This window comes from Phyllostomus hastatus, unplaced genomic scaffold (assembly GCF_019186645.2).
Source record: "Phyllostomus hastatus isolate PE091 unplaced genomic scaffold, TTU_PhHast_1.1 phas_scaffold_21, whole genome shotgun sequence".
In the NCBI taxonomy this organism is placed as follows: Eukaryota; Metazoa; Chordata; class Mammalia; order Chiroptera; family Phyllostomidae; genus Phyllostomus; species Phyllostomus hastatus.
The window spans coordinates 30,749,188-30,767,428 of record NW_025334017.1 but is presented as its reverse complement, the minus strand read 5'-3'; the positions used below and the strand labels follow the sequence as shown (position 1 = coordinate 30,767,428).

The window sequence follows — 18,241 nt, the reverse complement described above, 5'->3', positions numbered from 1 at the left end:
GCACGGTCATAAACCAATGTTATTTTTAAATGATCTTGTGATTAGACTTTAAGAACTTCCTGAACTTTGGAAAAATGCATTGTATATATTACTTACAGGCTCAAAATTTACTCCGCAGAGTGCATTGAGCACCTACTATGTGAAGGGCAGTCAGCAAGGCTTAGGACACAATGACAAACAAAACAGGAGCGTTGATCTCATGTGGAACGCAGAGTGAGAGGAGTAGGGACGAGTGCACGTGTGGTTTTGCTGCAGTGGCTAAAATACTGTGACAACTGGAATACAAAATTTACATCACGAGGAAATTTGCTTCCTAATACTTTATATGATTAAGTAACTTTTGAGAAACTTAACAGTGGCATGTTTCTTTTAGAGAAAAAGTAGTAAAAATAAAATTCAAAAAGGCTCAGAGTTAGCGTTACATGTGTGTTTATTTTATCCTATGTATATGCGGTGTAACTAGGAAGCAATTACACTCTATATAAAGAAATCAGAATATGTTTGATTAAAATTGTGGCTGTAAGAGTAGTTTACATTTTCATTAAAACTTGTAATTCAGATTGCATAAGTGGATGAAGAAACTGAATGCATTTTTTATGAATTGTACTAACATTTAAATGTGAAAATTGGAGACTTGAGAAGAAGTTCATAACATACTCTCATTGACATTATTTATTATAAATCTGAATTGCTATTTATAACCAACTACAAGCAGCACTGCATCTATTTTGCAAGTTGCAAATAATACCCCATCTGTGGTCTTCCAAAATTCAGAGGACTTTTTTTCCCTTTTGCAGCCTACCAGTTGCAAAGCTGCCCTGATCCACGCCCGTTTCGAAATGGCTTTGTCATCGGCAACGATTTTACTGTGGGTCAAACCATTTCATTTGAATGTTTCCCTGGGTACACACTAATTGGAAATTCAGCTCTCACCTGCCTCCATGGAGTGAGTCGTAATTGGAATCATCCACTTCCCAGGTGTGAAGGTATGCTTCATCTATCTTCAATAGTTTTTCAGGGCATTTTTTTTTTGTCTTCCTCTTCAAACAGCATGCTAAACATAGAGTCTCCCTTTCAGTTGAGTAACTGTGATTAGCACACAGGTCAAACCCTCAAAGCCCCATAACGAATAATTGATTTTATTATTACTGGAAGAAGTCCAAATCTTCCCCATTGGCCATAAGAAAGTTAACACTTTACAGCTTCTCCTGTTTGTGTATTTGTGTAGGTGTATGTATTTAATAATCATTCTTATATAAACCAGTAACCCAGATACTGCTACTGAATTTGGGTTCGTTCTTTAAAAAAAAACCTTTTACATAATAATGCCTTAACCTCTTGTAAGAACTTATATATGCAGACATGGTAAAAGACAAATAAGAGTTAACAATATATGTATCCATAAAATATTTGGAAAAAAAGAAGATGAAGATGGTGTGCTTTACTAATCTAGCGATAGTTGATAATAACTATGTAGCATGCGCCATACTGAAAAATAAGTAAAAGCTGACTGTATTTTGTTCATGTTTTCAACTTCATTTCATACACCTCACTGAGGTAAAAACTAATACAGATGTATTTTATACTGCTTAAGAGGAATAAAATGTTTGGCTTTTTATCAAATCATCTCATGTTATTTTATGTTAACTTTTGTTTCACACCTTTTCTGCAGCTCTTTGTGGAGGGAATATAACTGCCATGAATGGCACCATCTACTCTCCCGGGTATCCTGATGAGTATCCCAACTTCCAAGACTGCTTTTGGCTTGTACGAGTACCCCCTGGGAACGGCATCTACATCAATTTTACTGTTCTTCAAACAGAACCAGTCTATGATTTCATTACTGTGTGGTAAGCCAGGACCATTGTTATTGATTGATTCAGCTATGCATACCAGTGAAACAAGGTCGGAATGAAAATACACATCACAGTCCTCTGTAAACAGAAATTGACATCTGATATTTGAATTGTGTGACTGAAGGTGGCAGTTTGTGTTTTGTAGAATGAGACAAAAGAGAAATAGATTTTGGCTCATTTGCTCATAAAGCAGCTAGACACTTTGAATGAAAACTTTATATGTGGACAAACATTTAAATGTATGATTAAATTAATATGCCAAAACAGAGAATTAATATCAGGATAAGTTTAAGATAAGAAAGTTCTCTATTTACAAAACCAGTGAAAATTGAAAGCCTATATTCAAAATACAATTATTTAATATAACTTTTGAATTTGTCATAATAATTTGTTATGAAATGTATTTGTATCATTATCCTGTTAATTGAAACATCTTTATCTAAAAATATAAAGAAATATCTGCATTAATTATTGAAAATGGTTAATAGAGCCACTGTATGAGTTCTAAGATTCCTTCTAATTTAACAGTCTGTGATACTTAAGATTATTTTGAAGAACATAAAAGGATGGCAAACTTTAAGCTTTTGGGAGGCTCTGGGTTGTGGTCAGAAAACCAAAATGTGTAATTGATAACAACTATGTGATTGTATTTTATTCAGGTAAAACTATGATCTATTTTTACACTTCATGTTTTAAATGTTATCACCTATGTAAATATAAAGGATATCGATATGATTTGCCACTCATTGGTTATTTCTTCTACTCTATGTCATCTCATATGTAATGCTTTTACTACACTTGGTGGAAGACTCCCCCAAATTAATCTTACTCTTTCTCCCTCTCTGCTGTGTCTCTTTCTATTAGGGATGGGCCAGATCAAAACTCACCTCAGATTGGGCAGTTCAGTGGCAATACTGCTTTGGAATCAGTCTATAGCACTTCGAATCAGATTCTAATCAAATTCCACAGTGATTTCACCACAAGTGGCTTTTTTGTGCTCAGTTATCATGGTTTGTATTATCTAAGAGTTTATATTTCATTTGGTAATCTTTAAAATAGTTCTGGATAGTTAAATGTAAAATATATTTAACCAATGATTGAAAAGGTATTACAATTTGACACTTTCATTATTTCAAATACATTTACTTGCAAAGAATAACCTCTTCTAAACAGTTAGGGAAGTTAAAATATAAGCAAGTAGAAATAAGAAATAAATCACTCAATTATTACCCAGTAGAAAATCATTTTTTTCACATGGAAACCAATAAAAGAGAACCAGCTGTTCATATTTTACTGCATGTAACTTTGAGACATTAATAGATTTTTCAATACAAAATGTTTAATCTATTCAACCTGCTGTGAGTCTTTCTAAAATGATTACCCAATATCTTTATGCTTTGAATCATATTAATCATTTATACTCTTGTCTCAAAACCATATCTGTTCTAGACTCTTACAGTTTTAAGTGACTATTTCAGATCATTAAGTTCATAGCTGTACTCCTGTGGAATAATTTACGAAGAGTTTCAATTTGAATTCTTTGTATAGGATTATTCTAGGTTGTTGCTTTATAATGGTAACTTTTTGAAAGAACATTCAGGTGGTTTCACAGTTTTAAAAAATGTCTTGCATCTCAAATTGATTTTGTTTAATTATATATAAAATATCATTTTATTTCCAATTAGTACATACCTTTATCTGCTATGACCATACTTCCATGAAACACATTCTGTTTTATATGATTATGTAAGATGAATTCCATGAATAGTTCACAGGATCAATAAGCTATTGAATTAGATTTGTAAGTTATATGAAAATTTGCAACATGAACTTGTGTTTTGTCTATGACATTGATATACAATTTAATGCTTTCATCTTTTTTAATGCAAAGCTTTAAAACTTTGATACCCAAATCCTATGTTTTATGAGAAATATGCTACGTCAAATACAGTTATGCTCACATTTAGAGTACATCAGGTTTGGATATAGTCAGAGCATAGACCAGAAAATACTTGGTTTACTTAATCTCAGCACTCACCAGCTGCTAAATGGTACCCAGCTGTACTTCCACAGGACCCACAGCTGCTGGAGCTGTGTGTACATTCCAGCACAGCCAACAAGATAGGGACATGCAGCTAGACAAATGTTATTCCGGCTTTCACCAAAGTAACCCCTTTGCCTTTTTTACTGACTTGGACACTGATGCCAGCAGTATGTAGGTCTAGTCTAAGACTATAACAACAGCTTTATTATTTTAATAAATAACCATAACCCAGAAGCCAATAAATTAAATAACAAAGTTAAAGGGTGAATTAGTTGCTGACTGCATTTTGTATAAAACATTTTTTCTTTTTATGGATGTCTGCATATATTTTTATTATTTTGTGTCCTGCCTGAACAAATAACAATACACGGACTATAAATATGCATTAGATAACCTTATAAGGAATGTAAAATTATTATAAAACTTAGGACATGATTCAAAGGGAAAGTAAGGTCAGAGAAAAAGATGCCTGTGTATTTGTATTCATATAGAAAACATGAGGATAGAATGTATGTCTGCACACAACATACAGATGTGGATTTATACAGACACTTACGAAAAGGTATAAATATATTCTCATAGTAAAATATGTTTCACCTGTTTTGTAACTAGGTTTTGAGTCATATATATATTTATATATGTTTTATATGTTTATACATATATATTATATAATATACACAATATAGAATGGTATATATTGTATATACGTTATATAATATACATATATTATGTTTATATATTTTATATATTTATATTTTCGTATATATTTAATCTTAGTCTTAAACTATAAGAATTATAGCTTATATAAGCTATATAAGCTACATATAATTATATAATCTATAAGCTATATAAAATTATGTATATATAATAGAACTAGCTTAGGAATAAGAAGATCAAATATTTTGGGGTGCTTTGTTTTGCAGTGATTTGTTGACTGGGGACAAGTTACCCTTCGGTCAATCACTTTTTTTGCTGTAAAACACCATGGCAGGATTGCTGAGAGGATGAGTGAGCTACTGTACATGTAGCCATCACTCTAATTACTGGAATAAACTGGATTCAACCATATAAAATTTTGGTAAAACTATGCTCAATATTGGCAATTTGGCATAGCTCCACCCAAATAATCGCTGCCATTGCCCTTGTTATCAGCATCAAATTGCTGAGATGATCGGAGAATCGGAGGGAATGGATGATACACAGTTATTAGAGCGCCTGGCAGAGCAGATGTCCAGTGCATTTTCCTCTCCTTACCGCAAGTTATCTCACGTTTTAGATTTTCTGATAGGACACTTATCTTTATGCTTTAAATAATTTCATAATAAGACACAATTGCCAGAGCCTAGAGAATCCCAACATTTGGATCAACATCCCTGGAAATATTACCCAAACCTTAAACTAACCTTGAAATTTGGGGTTGTAGCCAGGGCTCACATTAAAATTGACACATGCCTGACATTCCAACAGCTGCTTTAGGATAATTTTCCTAAACCCTGCTTTCATCCCAACTCACCTTTTCAAGAATACAGGATGCCTATATTAAATCAAATGTAAAGTTTCCCTATCACTTGGGCTACTGAATATTCCCCCCCAGGCAGATTCCTTCTCTCACTGTCTCCTGAACTTCGATAGTTATCTTCAGTCCTTAAGTCTCCCCACCTTGAGTCTCGTTTCTTCCATTTCTTGATAATTCCAGCATACAGGTATTACTGCCACCTTCTCTGTGATAGCACTTGCTCTTTTTACCAAACTTTTGAGAATTGTTAATTACAATATGGTAACAATATGTTACTATATTGTAACATAATTACAATATGGTAGTATCTTGTTTTACAAGTGTGCAAGCTTAATAATAATGAATGCATTTTTTGAAGATATATCATAGTTCTGCTTTGTAGCCCTTGCATATTTTTTATTATTGACTGATTGGCTGACTAATTGTATGTTAGTCTTACAGAGGGAATGTATGTTCCGATTCTTTCAAAGAGTTGTTTAATTTTTTACCTGTATTAGTGACAACTTTTAAAAATATTATGTTATAATATATAGATGTATGCTAGTTCCCTCTCAAAGAAACAAAGATGCCAGTGTTCAAATTAGTATTATAAAACTAATATAATTTAATGCATCTGAAATATATTATTCATATCCTGGGCCCATATTCAGTACCTGTAGCTTAGTGCCAAAGTGAATTCTTGTAATGTTAAAAAAGAGTTGTTCAAGTCATTTGGTACTTTTTAAATAAGTAAGCCAGTAGATAAATGACTGTTTAACCCTTATTTTAAGCTGATTAGGTATAGCTAAGTTTAGAATGGTTTACTCCCCTATTGGTTTCTGTTGTGCCCAACCTTGTAAGTCAGAAGTGGTTTTCTTAAGACTAGTATATTTATTTTATAAATCTGATAGATCAATATTTTCTTAAGGTCACACTGATCATTTAGGTTTTATTTATTAATGTATTTTTAATATATTTGAAAAGAATGAAAACAGTGTTTTTTTCTCCTTAAGCTGAACTTCCTTTATGAGATCCAGCCAGCCATCTGTCTTTTATAAAATATCACTTTCATAAAACCTTTCATGATCAAAAATAACATTCATAAAAAGCTTTGAAAAATACAATTTCTATGCAATGAAAAAATAGGACAGGCATACATGTGTAGGTGCTTTATCTCAGCTATCATACTTTTTCTTCATCTGGAGAGATGTTTTTGTCTCCCTCTGTATTGCTGAATTTTCCTGATATCTGCCATATACTCAAGATGGAGTTGGCTTATAATAAATAATAACACTATTCAGTCCTAAGCAATGACTCTTTGGAGGTAAACTGCACAAAATCTACTTAACCACATGTTTTTGCAGACACTGACTCTGTATAATAGCCACTATAATAGCAATAGTTGCCATTTACAGAAAACTTAAAATGCCTGGCACTACACCGGGTACTTCCCATGCATTATTGCTAATTTTTGTTTTAACTCTGCAAGGTAAGCATTATCATTCTCATTTTAATAATGAAAGACCTGAATAAAAAATTGTAACCTACCTAAAGCCAGAGAACTAATAAATAGAAGGGCTGCCTGGAATTCAAAATAGGTCTGTCTGACTCCAAAAAACGACCTCTTTTTAAATAGTGACAACAGCCGCAGCAATAATGTAAGTGCCAGGCAATGCCCTAAACTGGTACTGTCCCATGCCCAGGTTGTATTTAATGGTATATAAACCTAATTAAAAATGAGCAGAAATGATTTTCATTTTTAGCAAGATGGTAGGTCATCTTATTTTCTAGAAAATACCCCTTCTTAATGACAACGTGGAGCTTCAGACTCCTTAGTGCTTCTCCTTCAGGACCTACAAGATAACTACAATATGTCCATAGGTTTATCGCAACTTAGTACGTTTTTCTTTATAGTTCCCAGAATGTTCTATGGTAACTGTGAAGAGAGAAAAAAAGTTTTAGTGAGGATCTGACTTATTCCAATCAAAACAACCAGAGGCTGTAGTATAACCAGAATATGTATTTATTAACTTAAAACAGAAGGTATCATTTTAATGTTTAAATCCATTATCCAAGTCACTTATTTTTTTAATATCAGAGTATTAGGGTACCTCAATTTACACTCAGAAGACTTTTCTTAGTAATCATATATGATTTAATAACATATTATTTACTATTTTCTATTGTTGGCACATCTTCTATAAAAAGATGAGTTGATTATATATTGACTTTCAGATTACTTTAAAAATTGTATTTAAAAGAACGGCACTATCTTTTAAGTCATCCTTTAAGATTATGTGGGATTTACAATAAGTGTTGCATTTGGAGACATGTATGTTTAACTCCAGAAAGTCCCATCCTAAAAGAGACTGCTGCAGCTGTAAGGGCACATTTTACAAAAACATAAATCAGCATTGCTTTGGACTATGTGACCCCTTCACCTCACACAACCTGCAGGTCTGACCTCCTTTCATGTTTCAGTAGATAATGCATTGAACTCATAAAGTGTTTCATTGATGTTCCCTAGAGAACATAGGGTTATAGATGTCATACAATTATATATAAATACATATATTGAAGCTAAATACCAAACTGGTGAAGCTACTATGAATTAATGTCATTTATTATTACTTAATAACTACTTAGTGATTAGTTAAGTAACTAAAAGACATGTCAAAATTGCTTACTATAGTTGACATTTTGCTGTATGTACACACCTATTGATAAGCTATGATATTTATTTTCTACAATATCTTACTGTCAGCCCCTTCCAGCCAAAGTCCATCGGGAAAAAACCCTTAGTTAAATAAAGTTGGGTGTATTGGCTCATTACAATGAGTGAGATAAATACACCTCGAGTGACCCTGTGGCATATCAGTAAGAAGGTGTTAGGAGGAGCTAGTAGTAGGATGTGGGCAATGTTCAATGGTTCTGGAAAATTTCAAGGACACATGCTTTCCTCTGGATTGGGTACTATCAGAAAGTTGGAGCAGTTCTACAATTGGGTATCATAATGCATTTTTTCTACAAGGTGTGAGGAATGGGAACATCCCTAACCTAGAATCACTGTAGTAGGAAGCACCATTCACTCGTATTAGCTGAGGTGGAAGACTCTTGGTCAGTTTGGTTGTTTGGACTGTGTTCTTGCTTCTTTGTTTTTTTGTGGGGTTTTTTTTTGGTATTTGTTTGTTTTTATCTTTGTGTGCTCAGACATGATTATGGAAAGGTCTTGTGTTTGTGTTTTTCCAACAAGGTCAAATAATTATCATGTCTGATGTTAGCTGTTAGTGAAGCTTTTTATGGTCGACAGTAGAAAATCATGGTCTATCATTTAGAGCCAAGCCAGCTCCCAGCTGATAGCACACAGGAGCTGTGTCCTGTCTTTTCTTTTCTTTTTTCTTTTCTTTAATATGCAGAATAGTTTAAAGTAATAAAGATAGCTAAAGCATGTCCCTTTAAAGCCCAAAGCACTTCAACTTGGTAGTGAAGAGGGAAAAGAAATTAGAGACTGAAAAAGAAAAACTGGCACTGTTGATATGCTCTTATCTACTGATATGCCAGGTGACTGTTGGCACGTTACTTTTAGGTTCTAATGTGCTGAGCACAAAGGCTGGATACTTTACATTAGCTATGTGATTAGGGAGAAGTCAATTCATGCAACAGATGTTGGAATTTTCTTATGGATAATTCAGATTTCCCAATAGCTTTGCCTACTGTTCTTCTGTCATCCCATCTCTAGGGAAATACCAGGAATGAGGTAACTCTTGCTGATTCATTTCTCATCTTAGAGACTTTTCTGTATCATCTCTAAATTTAGGGATGAGCATTTCTCTTAATTTCTGAGGTTCTTTTTGTAGGCAGGGAAATAAACCAATTATAAAATATTAGTGGCACAAAAATGATATAGGTAAGTAATTTAACCACTGCCGAAACTTACTTACGTGGTTCATAACAACTCACTACCAGATTTTTTTCCAAAATAGAATAATATTATTTACTATTTTTTCTTAATTACAACTAATAGAAGATGTATATAAACACTCCTCAGTCCACTTTTACGTGGACTTATAAACTTATTTTATATAACTTTTATAGTAACATTGCCTGAATTACATAACTGACTATGTAATTATCAATATGCTTTTCTCCTACAATTTTTCCCAAATCGTCAAATTATTGTAGTTGAACTAATCTGGGTTGCCACTGAAGTATGCCAGTGGTCATAGAGATCTTAGAGTTTTACAATGGAACAGAGAATATTATGTTTTTTCCCTCTGTAAGAAATGCTGTGTTCTTACTTGTCAGAAAGGCCGTGTACTTGTGCCGTTTTGGGTAAGAGAAAGAATGGCAATTTGCCCAGTGTTCGGTTTTGTCTTTTTTGAAGAGCCTTGAATAGCTCCATTGAAGTAAAGTAGATAAATACAGCTTCTTTCCTGGAATTAGGTTGGATGTTTCATTACAAAGGAAATAGGAAATAAAACATAACCAAAAAATATTTCCAGAATCAAAGCCTAAAGTATTTTCAATAAGCAAATGTGTTTGGCCAGGAACCAGGCAGCTACATACACTTGAACCAAAACAAGGCATAATTCAAATAATAGTCATCCTCAAAAGATACTGACATGTTGAATATATCCTCATGTAGTTATTAAATTTAAATGGTATTTTAAAGTTGAATGACACGTCAAATAAGTGGTTCCTCTAAAGATAACACAGATTTAGATCAAATGTGTAAATATCTGTGTTATGCAGCTTTTTCATTAATGATCATAATTCTAAGGCTATTTCTAATAGAATAATCCATAAAAAGCATGAACTAAAATATATGCTAATACTATTTAAAATTTAGATGACACTATTTATTTATTTTAGATTTTGGAAACATTTTAATTACACATTATGTAATAGACAATACATGCATCCCTTAGTTCAAATGTGTTTCTCTATTTGAAAGAATACATTGCTGAACCTAGTGTGCAAAGTACTGACAGCTTTTTAAAAAATATTATAATATAATGCCATTTCCTGGTTTAACATTGTGTAGTTTGCAAGTAGCTCTTTCAAAAACTGTTCATTACAAACATGCAGAGCATTGTTGAAGTCGGTGCTCAAGTTGCTACTCTGAGAAACTTAATGCTAAACCTGCTTTAACTTCATACCAAACACTAATTTCATTTAAACATTTCCCTTGTGCCCATAACTGGGTGTGTGACCTTATCTGGCTCACTCCACTCCGTTAGGTCTCCTCCTTCCTCTAGTGCAGCAAAATAAAGCAAACAGGATAGGTGATTTACCCAGTGACTTTCAGATAAAAAAACTTTTGATTCTAACGTATACAGTGTTGGGCGTATTCATCCTAAACCTATTTATTGTCTTCCAAAGTAACCAAAGTATATGCATTATACAGGATGCAATCATGTTTTGATTCAATTAGTTATCAGGTAGTATGTATCGAATACGATTTCCAGGGCATTGTGCTAGCAGTTTTGAGACCACAGACACATACAGCATATATTATGCAGGACTCTAAAATACATTGCTAAACTCAAGGATTTTACATCACAGTATAATGTATTGTGCATCAACATAAAATAAATAAATAGTTTCAGCATTTCCAAAGCATAGTCAATTTAAATCAGAGTAGAAACAAAATGACTTGTTTGATGTGTTCTGGGAAGCTGCGTGTGTACTAGCCCTTGGAATGGCTTCGGGGCTGTGCATGGGGTCACCTCGGATTGAGGTCTCTGCATTCGGGACACAGCTGCCGTCACAGCAGCTGGGCTCAGGTTAACCTTCGACACACAAGGCTTGTGCTTCCCTTTGAAGTAGGCGTCAGGCACCGTTCTAAGCACTTTACAATCTATTAACTCAATCTTGGTTCTGTGTTTATTTTGCAGATGAGAAAATTGAATCACTGAGTCTTAGCAATTTCCCTAAGGTCACAGAGCTAGCAGAACAGAGATTGAAACACAAGTAGCAAGCTTCCAGGGTAAACAGAAGCTTAGGCTGTTTTGCACACAGAACTGTTACTAACCAACACAAGATGGAGGATATATATTTCCCAGCGATGGTGACTAGCTTGACAGAAGCATCACCAGAAGGAGAAGTGAAGCCACAGTGCTTAATTCCCCACTATTGCCTTCAGTGAGACACATCTGAGGCATTCATTGCTCCTCAGACTGCTGCCTTATTTATTACAGCCTGGTCCCGCCAACAGGGATAATGTGACCAACCTTTGCTCGTAATCATTTCAGTAACTGCCAGATCCAAATGTCTTTCATGAATAAAAGCAAAACTTGGGATAGACAGAAAGTATTAATATTTTACCAAATGTTTTTATTTATCTCTCAACACCAATTATCTGGAAGTAATGGAATGCCACAATTTCATATAATCAGGGCTTACGCATACACAGTGCTTCTATGTGCCAGGCGCTGCTCCATGTGCTTTGCATATATAAACATTTTGGTCTTCATAGCCATCCTTGGAGGTGCCATAAAATTATTACCATTATCATTACTGTTTTACAAACGAGAAAAAAATGAGGCAGAAGAGAGGCAACTTGCCCCAAATGTCTCCATTTGTCAGCCTTAGAAATGATGTTGAAATCCAGAGTCTGGACAGAATTTATGCTCAATATCATAAGAAAGTACTTACTTATATGTGATTTACTCATGCACCATGTAGTTTTTCATTTCTCTAGAACTCAGTCACTCAGCAGATAACTACTGATCATTGCTATGTTATCTACTGTATTATGCCCCTAGGAGTTCGAAGTTGTCAACATAAGCGAAAGCACCTGTTCTCACACAGCTTACATTCTAGTGAAAGAAAATGGACAGTAAACAGATCATTCTTACAGACTGTGATAATTGGCAGAGTGGAAATAAAGACAAGTGAAACATAATAACTGTAAGAAGTTAACACTAGGTAGCAGTGAAAATGTCTCTATTTTAGTCATCTGAGAATAAAGTTTAAAATGAGGAAGGAAGATAGGTTTCAAAGAAAGCAAAATAGGGGGAAAATGGAGACAACTGTACTTGAACAATAAAAAAAGTAAAAAAAAAAGAAAGCAAAATAAATCTAAAAAGCTATATAGAGCATAAGGTTTTAGCCACACTATCAAATGTTACACTAGCAACCATTGGAGAGCTATGCTGATTAGAGGATAGAAGAGACCATGGTAAGGGTGAGGTTGTGGACAGGTTTGATTTTTCAAACACTTTTTTTGGGAAAAAGTGAAGAGATGCAGTTTAACATCTTTTTGTGAGGAGAGAAGGGCATTGCAGTTGGGTGACATAACAAATCAGGGTACTTCAGTTTTAAGCAGAGAGGAACTACCTATTTTTTTGTTGTTTACAGCTAAAGATATAAACTGGTTAATAGTTGGGGCTACAGTTTATTAAACAAAGTTAGAGACCCTTGGGGGCCATAGTCAAGACTTTTAATTTAATGTTCTTGGGGGTCATAGCCAAGACTTTTAATTTAATGTCAAGTCATTTGGGGACACATATGAGGTTTGTTTTTTTTTTTAGACTCAATCAACAAGTGTTTATTGAACACCTGCTACAGTGTAGAGTCTGGGTGAACACGTTTGCCTGTCCCCTTCCAACAGTGTATATTTTTTTTCCTACTGCAGCGGGATTCAATTTTTAAAAGGAGAAATCTGATTATGTTACTCCCAGACTTCAAACTCTTCACAGGTTTCCCACTGGCCTCGAATTAAAATAAACTGGTCCTGAACTCAGCCCATAGACTGTCCTGGGTTCTCTCTCACCCTAGCCCCTAACCCCCTGACCTTTGTCTTTGCTGGTTTCACATTCGCCGGCTCCTTTGAACACAGTGGATTTCGTGTAAATACTGTCTTAATTCCCTTGCACCACTTTGCTCGTCCATGGGAAGGGTTATGCCACAAAGACACAGAAACCAGATAACATCCTGCAGATTGATTTCATCATATAGAAGTATTAGTTTCCCAGGGCTGCTGTAACAAAGCACCACAGCTGGGTACCTTAAGAAAACAGTATGTTTTTCTCTCCCAGGTCTGGGGGCTAGAAGTGTGAAGACACAGAAGTAGATGTGTGAAGAAGTCTCGGGAGGATCATGCTCTTTCTGAAGGCTGTGGGTAGCTTCAGGGGCAGCCAGGCAACACTGGCATTCCTTACCTTGCACATAAATCACTCCACTCTTGGTCCCCATCATCACATTACTTCCCTGTGTGTCCATCTCTAACTCCTCTCTTTTTATAATGGTCACTCCTAGTGGTTTAAGGGCTCACCTTAATTCAATCTGACCTCCGTTTGTTATATCTGAAACGAACCTATTTCCCTATAAGATTCTGAGGTTTCCAGAAAGGTATACATTTTAGGGAATAGTGTTCAACCCAGTACGACAGGTATGAAATGATAGGGGTTCACACCAGGATGTTGGCAACAAGAAGGAATAGAACACTGGGAAAATTTTAGACCTATTTTCACAAACAAACTAGTAGAAATTGACAAGGTTTAGAAAATAGAATTGCTGGAAGCCATTTATGATTTAACTTTTTGTAGTTCTTTGCCTTCAAAAGTCTAAAGAAAAAGACACAAAGGTTTTTTTCCCCATTATCTTCTTCACTTAATTTTGAAAAAGTCACCTCCCTCATGCTACTTAAAGTCTAGATAGAGACACAAACAATGAACAAGCAAGCCAACAGATGAACAATTATAGATTTTGAAATAAGGCAGTATTACATGTGCCATAAAAGAGTTCTATGATTTGAAAATAACAGTAAAGGATAAGGGGAGGTAGGCAGTCAGGAGCTCGGAAGAAATGCCTATTGCGGTAATGTAAATTTGGGATTTGAAACTTGAAGTCATACTCGAAGTGAAGAAATCCATGGAATCACTTAGGTGAAGATGGTAGAAAGTTTGTTCAAAGGAAAGTTTATTCAGAATCCAAAGCTATAAAATTGATGAAAGTAGAATTGGTCCCACTGACATAGAGGTGGGAGAGAAGGACATTAGGACCCCTCCATGACCCCACGGCGGTCCCTTGGCTCTGGAAACAGTTTGTGAAAGTGTTGGTGATCAGAAATGGCAGAGAACTAGATAGAATTTAGCTCATAGCACCTGTGCTGTCTTGGGAAAATGACATATCCCTGTACATCACACTCCTCATTAATAATAATTTACAAACTCTGGTCCTATAAACTCTGCAGCTGAGTTACCTGAGTCATTCTAAGCATGTTCTGAAGCTGCAATAGTCATGGGCTCATCAATGATAAAAATGTGCTTCTTTTTAAATAAGACAATAAGATGATTAGCATGAAAATTAAAACTAACTTTATAGTCAAACAAAAGTAAAATAATATACATACGGGCATCTCTGCACTTCTCTAACTTCTGAGTTTACCTCTGCTCTATGGTAAGATCAGACAAAATGTTTTTCTCAGAAGCATAGTTTGGTAAGAATTGCTCCATGTTAAGTCTCTCTGTGTCTCCTCCCCTTTCTCTCAACTCTTTAGTATGTCTTACAGTGACCTGTTACCTTGACCATCGTATCCCTTTTAAGGTCTAAATTCAGGAATATGATTTTCAAAATTCCTAATGTTACTCCCAACTGTGAAAATGGAGACAACTGTACTTGAACAACAATTAAAAAGAAAAATCTAGGTTATGCTTCTCTGACCAGAGCTTGTTTCCCAGCGATTTTCTTTTCAGTAGAAACTCCTCTGTCTGTGTAGAGCAATGTTTTACTTGCAGAGGAACATCCCTGCACAGCGAGGGTTTTTATAAACAGGTTAAAGCACTGAAAGGAAGATGTTTGAAGAGACAGACAACCATTTACAGCAGGATATTGAAAGAAATATCCTGCTATTTGATTTGATATTGAAACAAATCTCCCTTGATTTGTCCCTCTTCATCTGCATTTTGAAATTGTTTTCTCTTTCTTTGTTCTTAGTAACCTGGAAGTTTATTACTCTTAACCTCTTATAAATGTTTTTTGTTGTTATCTGATGATGAATCGGTGCTCAAATTTTGCTTGTTTTCTCCTACATCTGAAATGCTCTTATGTTCATGATTACCTTTCAGAACTGGAAATATACTATGCATTTTAAAAAATATTTAATTCATTTATTTTTAGAGAGAGGGGAGGGGAGGGAGAAAGAGAGAGAGAAACATCGCTGCATCCATGTGTGAGAGAAACAGCGATCAGTTACCTTTTCCATACCCCCCAGAGGGATCTGGCGTGCCACCCAGGGATGTGCCCTGACTGGGAATTGAACCTGCGACCTTTCAGTTTGCAGGAGGATGCCAAACCCATTGAGTCACACCAGTCAGGGCTCTTTCTCATCTTTCAAGATTCATCTCATTCATCTGCTTTTACAGGAGTCTTCATTAACTGGTCTAATTGATGTACCTCAATACTCTAGTAATAATAACTGTAGTGTGATAGGGAAAACACCGAAGGGATGGGCTTTGAAGTTCGGGGATATACGAGGTGGTGCTGGCGAGCTCTGTGCTGCTTGTGTGACCACAGACGAGTCCCTGTGTTCTTTAAGTCTTACCTGTCACATCTAAGCACCGAGGTGTATAAATAACTTCTATGTTTAAGTGATAAAATTAAGCATATAAAACACATTTTTATTCAAATATTATAATAGTTAATATGTGTTTCTTTTCTTTTTTTAAAGATTTTATTTATTTGTTTATTTTTAGAGAGGGAAGGGAGGGAGAAAGAGAGAGAGAGAGAAACATCAATGTGCGGTTGCTGGGGGCCGTGGCATGCAACCCAGGCATGTGCCCTGACTAATATGTGTTTCTTGAGTGAACAAGAGTATATTTTTTAAAGGTGATTCCTGGGGAGAGGCGGTTTAAGGGGACTAAATGGTATTGGAAATAAATATAATAAAGATTATATATTTAAAAAAGAAATTAAAAAAGGAGTTCTAGTAAAAAAAGCTTTGATCAAGGAAATGATTGATTAAATTCCAGTTCTACCACATTATAGCTATGTGATGTAGACCCAATTTTTAATTTTAATAGTTTTTTCTTTTATAAAATGGGAATAATTATAAAAATAGTTACATAAACTGAGTAATAAAATAAATAGAATTGTATAAGGGCTAATATAATTAATGTAAGTGAAGTGTTGATAATATTTCCTGGATTCGAGTAAGTGCAGAGTACTTGTTTGCTGTTGTGACTGTGTGCCAGGCACTTGGAGTAAATACAGCTGCTTGGAGAAGGAATAAACACATTGTCTGTTTTCCTAGCCTATCAACTAAGAGTGTGCCAACCTCCACCACCCGTACCGAATGCTGAAATTTTGACAGAAGATGATGAATTTGAAATAGGTAATGTCTCTGAAATTACTTTCAAAGCAACCGCACTGTTAACAAAGCTATTTGCTTAAAAATAAACAAAAATAAAGAATAGTTACAGCCTGCCTTAGACCATCTTCCCTCTTTGATGGGAAATGTTTAGAATTCTTAAGAATGGACAGCAGTGAAAAGAGGCAAGGGGACTAGATAGAAGACAAGGAAAAGGAATTCTGTATTTCCAGGATGTACAATTAGACAACAGTGTGGGATTTCAAACCACATAACTGTATAATGTTGCCGTAAAAAACTTTTATTATTATCCCATTGATTTTGGTTGATAAATGTAAGGAAATATCCATGACCAATGTAAATCTAATCTTAATGTAAAAGCAATAACTAAGAATAATTTTAACTGTTTCATACATTTTTAATGAGTATCTTACCTGGACCAACCAGATTATTACTTTATTACTGTTTCTTTCCAACTGGCATGCACAGTACAGTTTTACTGGTCATCTACTCTTGGCTTTGGCACTGATTGATCAGTGCCTGTGAAGTACTAGTAGTTCAATATTTTGAATATCAGCCCTACTTAGAGTTAATAGAATTTTAATACTGATTCAAAATTAATAGGCATTTTTGTTGCTTTAGAAACACCTGTTAATTTTCACCTTGTTGCTCATCAGAAGCCTCTGATGCCCCTCTGCCTTTTCTTTTCTTTTCTTTTAATAGGTGATATTATCAGGTACCAGTGTCTTCCAGGGTTTACCTTGGTGGGTAATGCAATTCTGACATGCAGATTAGGAGAACGACTCCAGATGGATGGAGCACCTCCGGTTTGCCAAGGTACCGATTATTATGATTACTTATTTCTAAATATTTGTTTTATGTTTAACTCAATACCAGGAATAATTTTAAATACTTAATATTTAACTAGCAATAATGTTAACAGTTATGCAACTCATATATGGTATTCTTTTTTAATTCCATTATTTCTCACATTTGACTTTAAACATTTTTTCTATTTTTCCAAGTTTTAATTTTTCTAATTTATCCAAAGTCAGTTCAACCTCCTTAAATTATTTTTGCCAAAAGGTGGAAAATAAGATACATCACTTTAAATAAAGGCTCAATGTTGATTGCCTTAATTTGAAAGTAGTTTCTGATCTAACCACTGATTCATTAAACTTTACTGAACGCCTGTCAAGTTTGAGGATCTAAGGGAAAAACAAAAAACAACTTATAAATAGCCCCTACTAGGAAGGCAGCATAACACAAGGGCTATGACAGAGGGCTGTAGAATCATATCATGTGTACTTGTCAACGGGGAAAGGAAAGCTTGTGGAGGCATTGCCCCCTGAGGCACGAGTTCCAAATTACAAGTGAGACTTCCTCTGTTAGAGCAGAGATGGGGAAAGTGTGGTTCAAGGGACAGATGCGAATGTAAAGACACAGAAGTGGAGAACAGTAGTGTGTGGACTATGAGGAATTCACCATGCTGAAGGGCAAGACAATGATGGATTTGAATGACGTGCAGCAGT

The 18,241-nt window shown here is 34.9% G+C and overlaps 1 protein-coding gene across 3 annotated transcripts in view; it reads left to right on the top strand.

The window, feature by feature from the left end:
* The window catches only part of CSMD3 (CUB and Sushi multiple domains 3), an 891,194-nt gene that overhangs the window by 792,736 nt on the left and 80,217 nt on the right, over positions 1-18,241 (top strand). For all 3 annotated transcript variants that reach the window (XM_045861257.1, XM_045861256.1, XM_045861255.1), the window contains 5 exons: positions 798-986; positions 1,673-1,850; positions 2,721-2,866; positions 16,653-16,733; positions 17,433-17,546. In XM_045861257.1, coding sequence (XP_045717213.1) covers positions 798-986; positions 1,673-1,850; positions 2,721-2,866; positions 16,653-16,733; positions 17,433-17,546 — 708 coding nt within the window. The remainder of the gene's footprint in view (positions 1-797; positions 987-1,672; positions 1,851-2,720; positions 2,867-16,652; positions 16,734-17,432; positions 17,547-18,241) is intronic.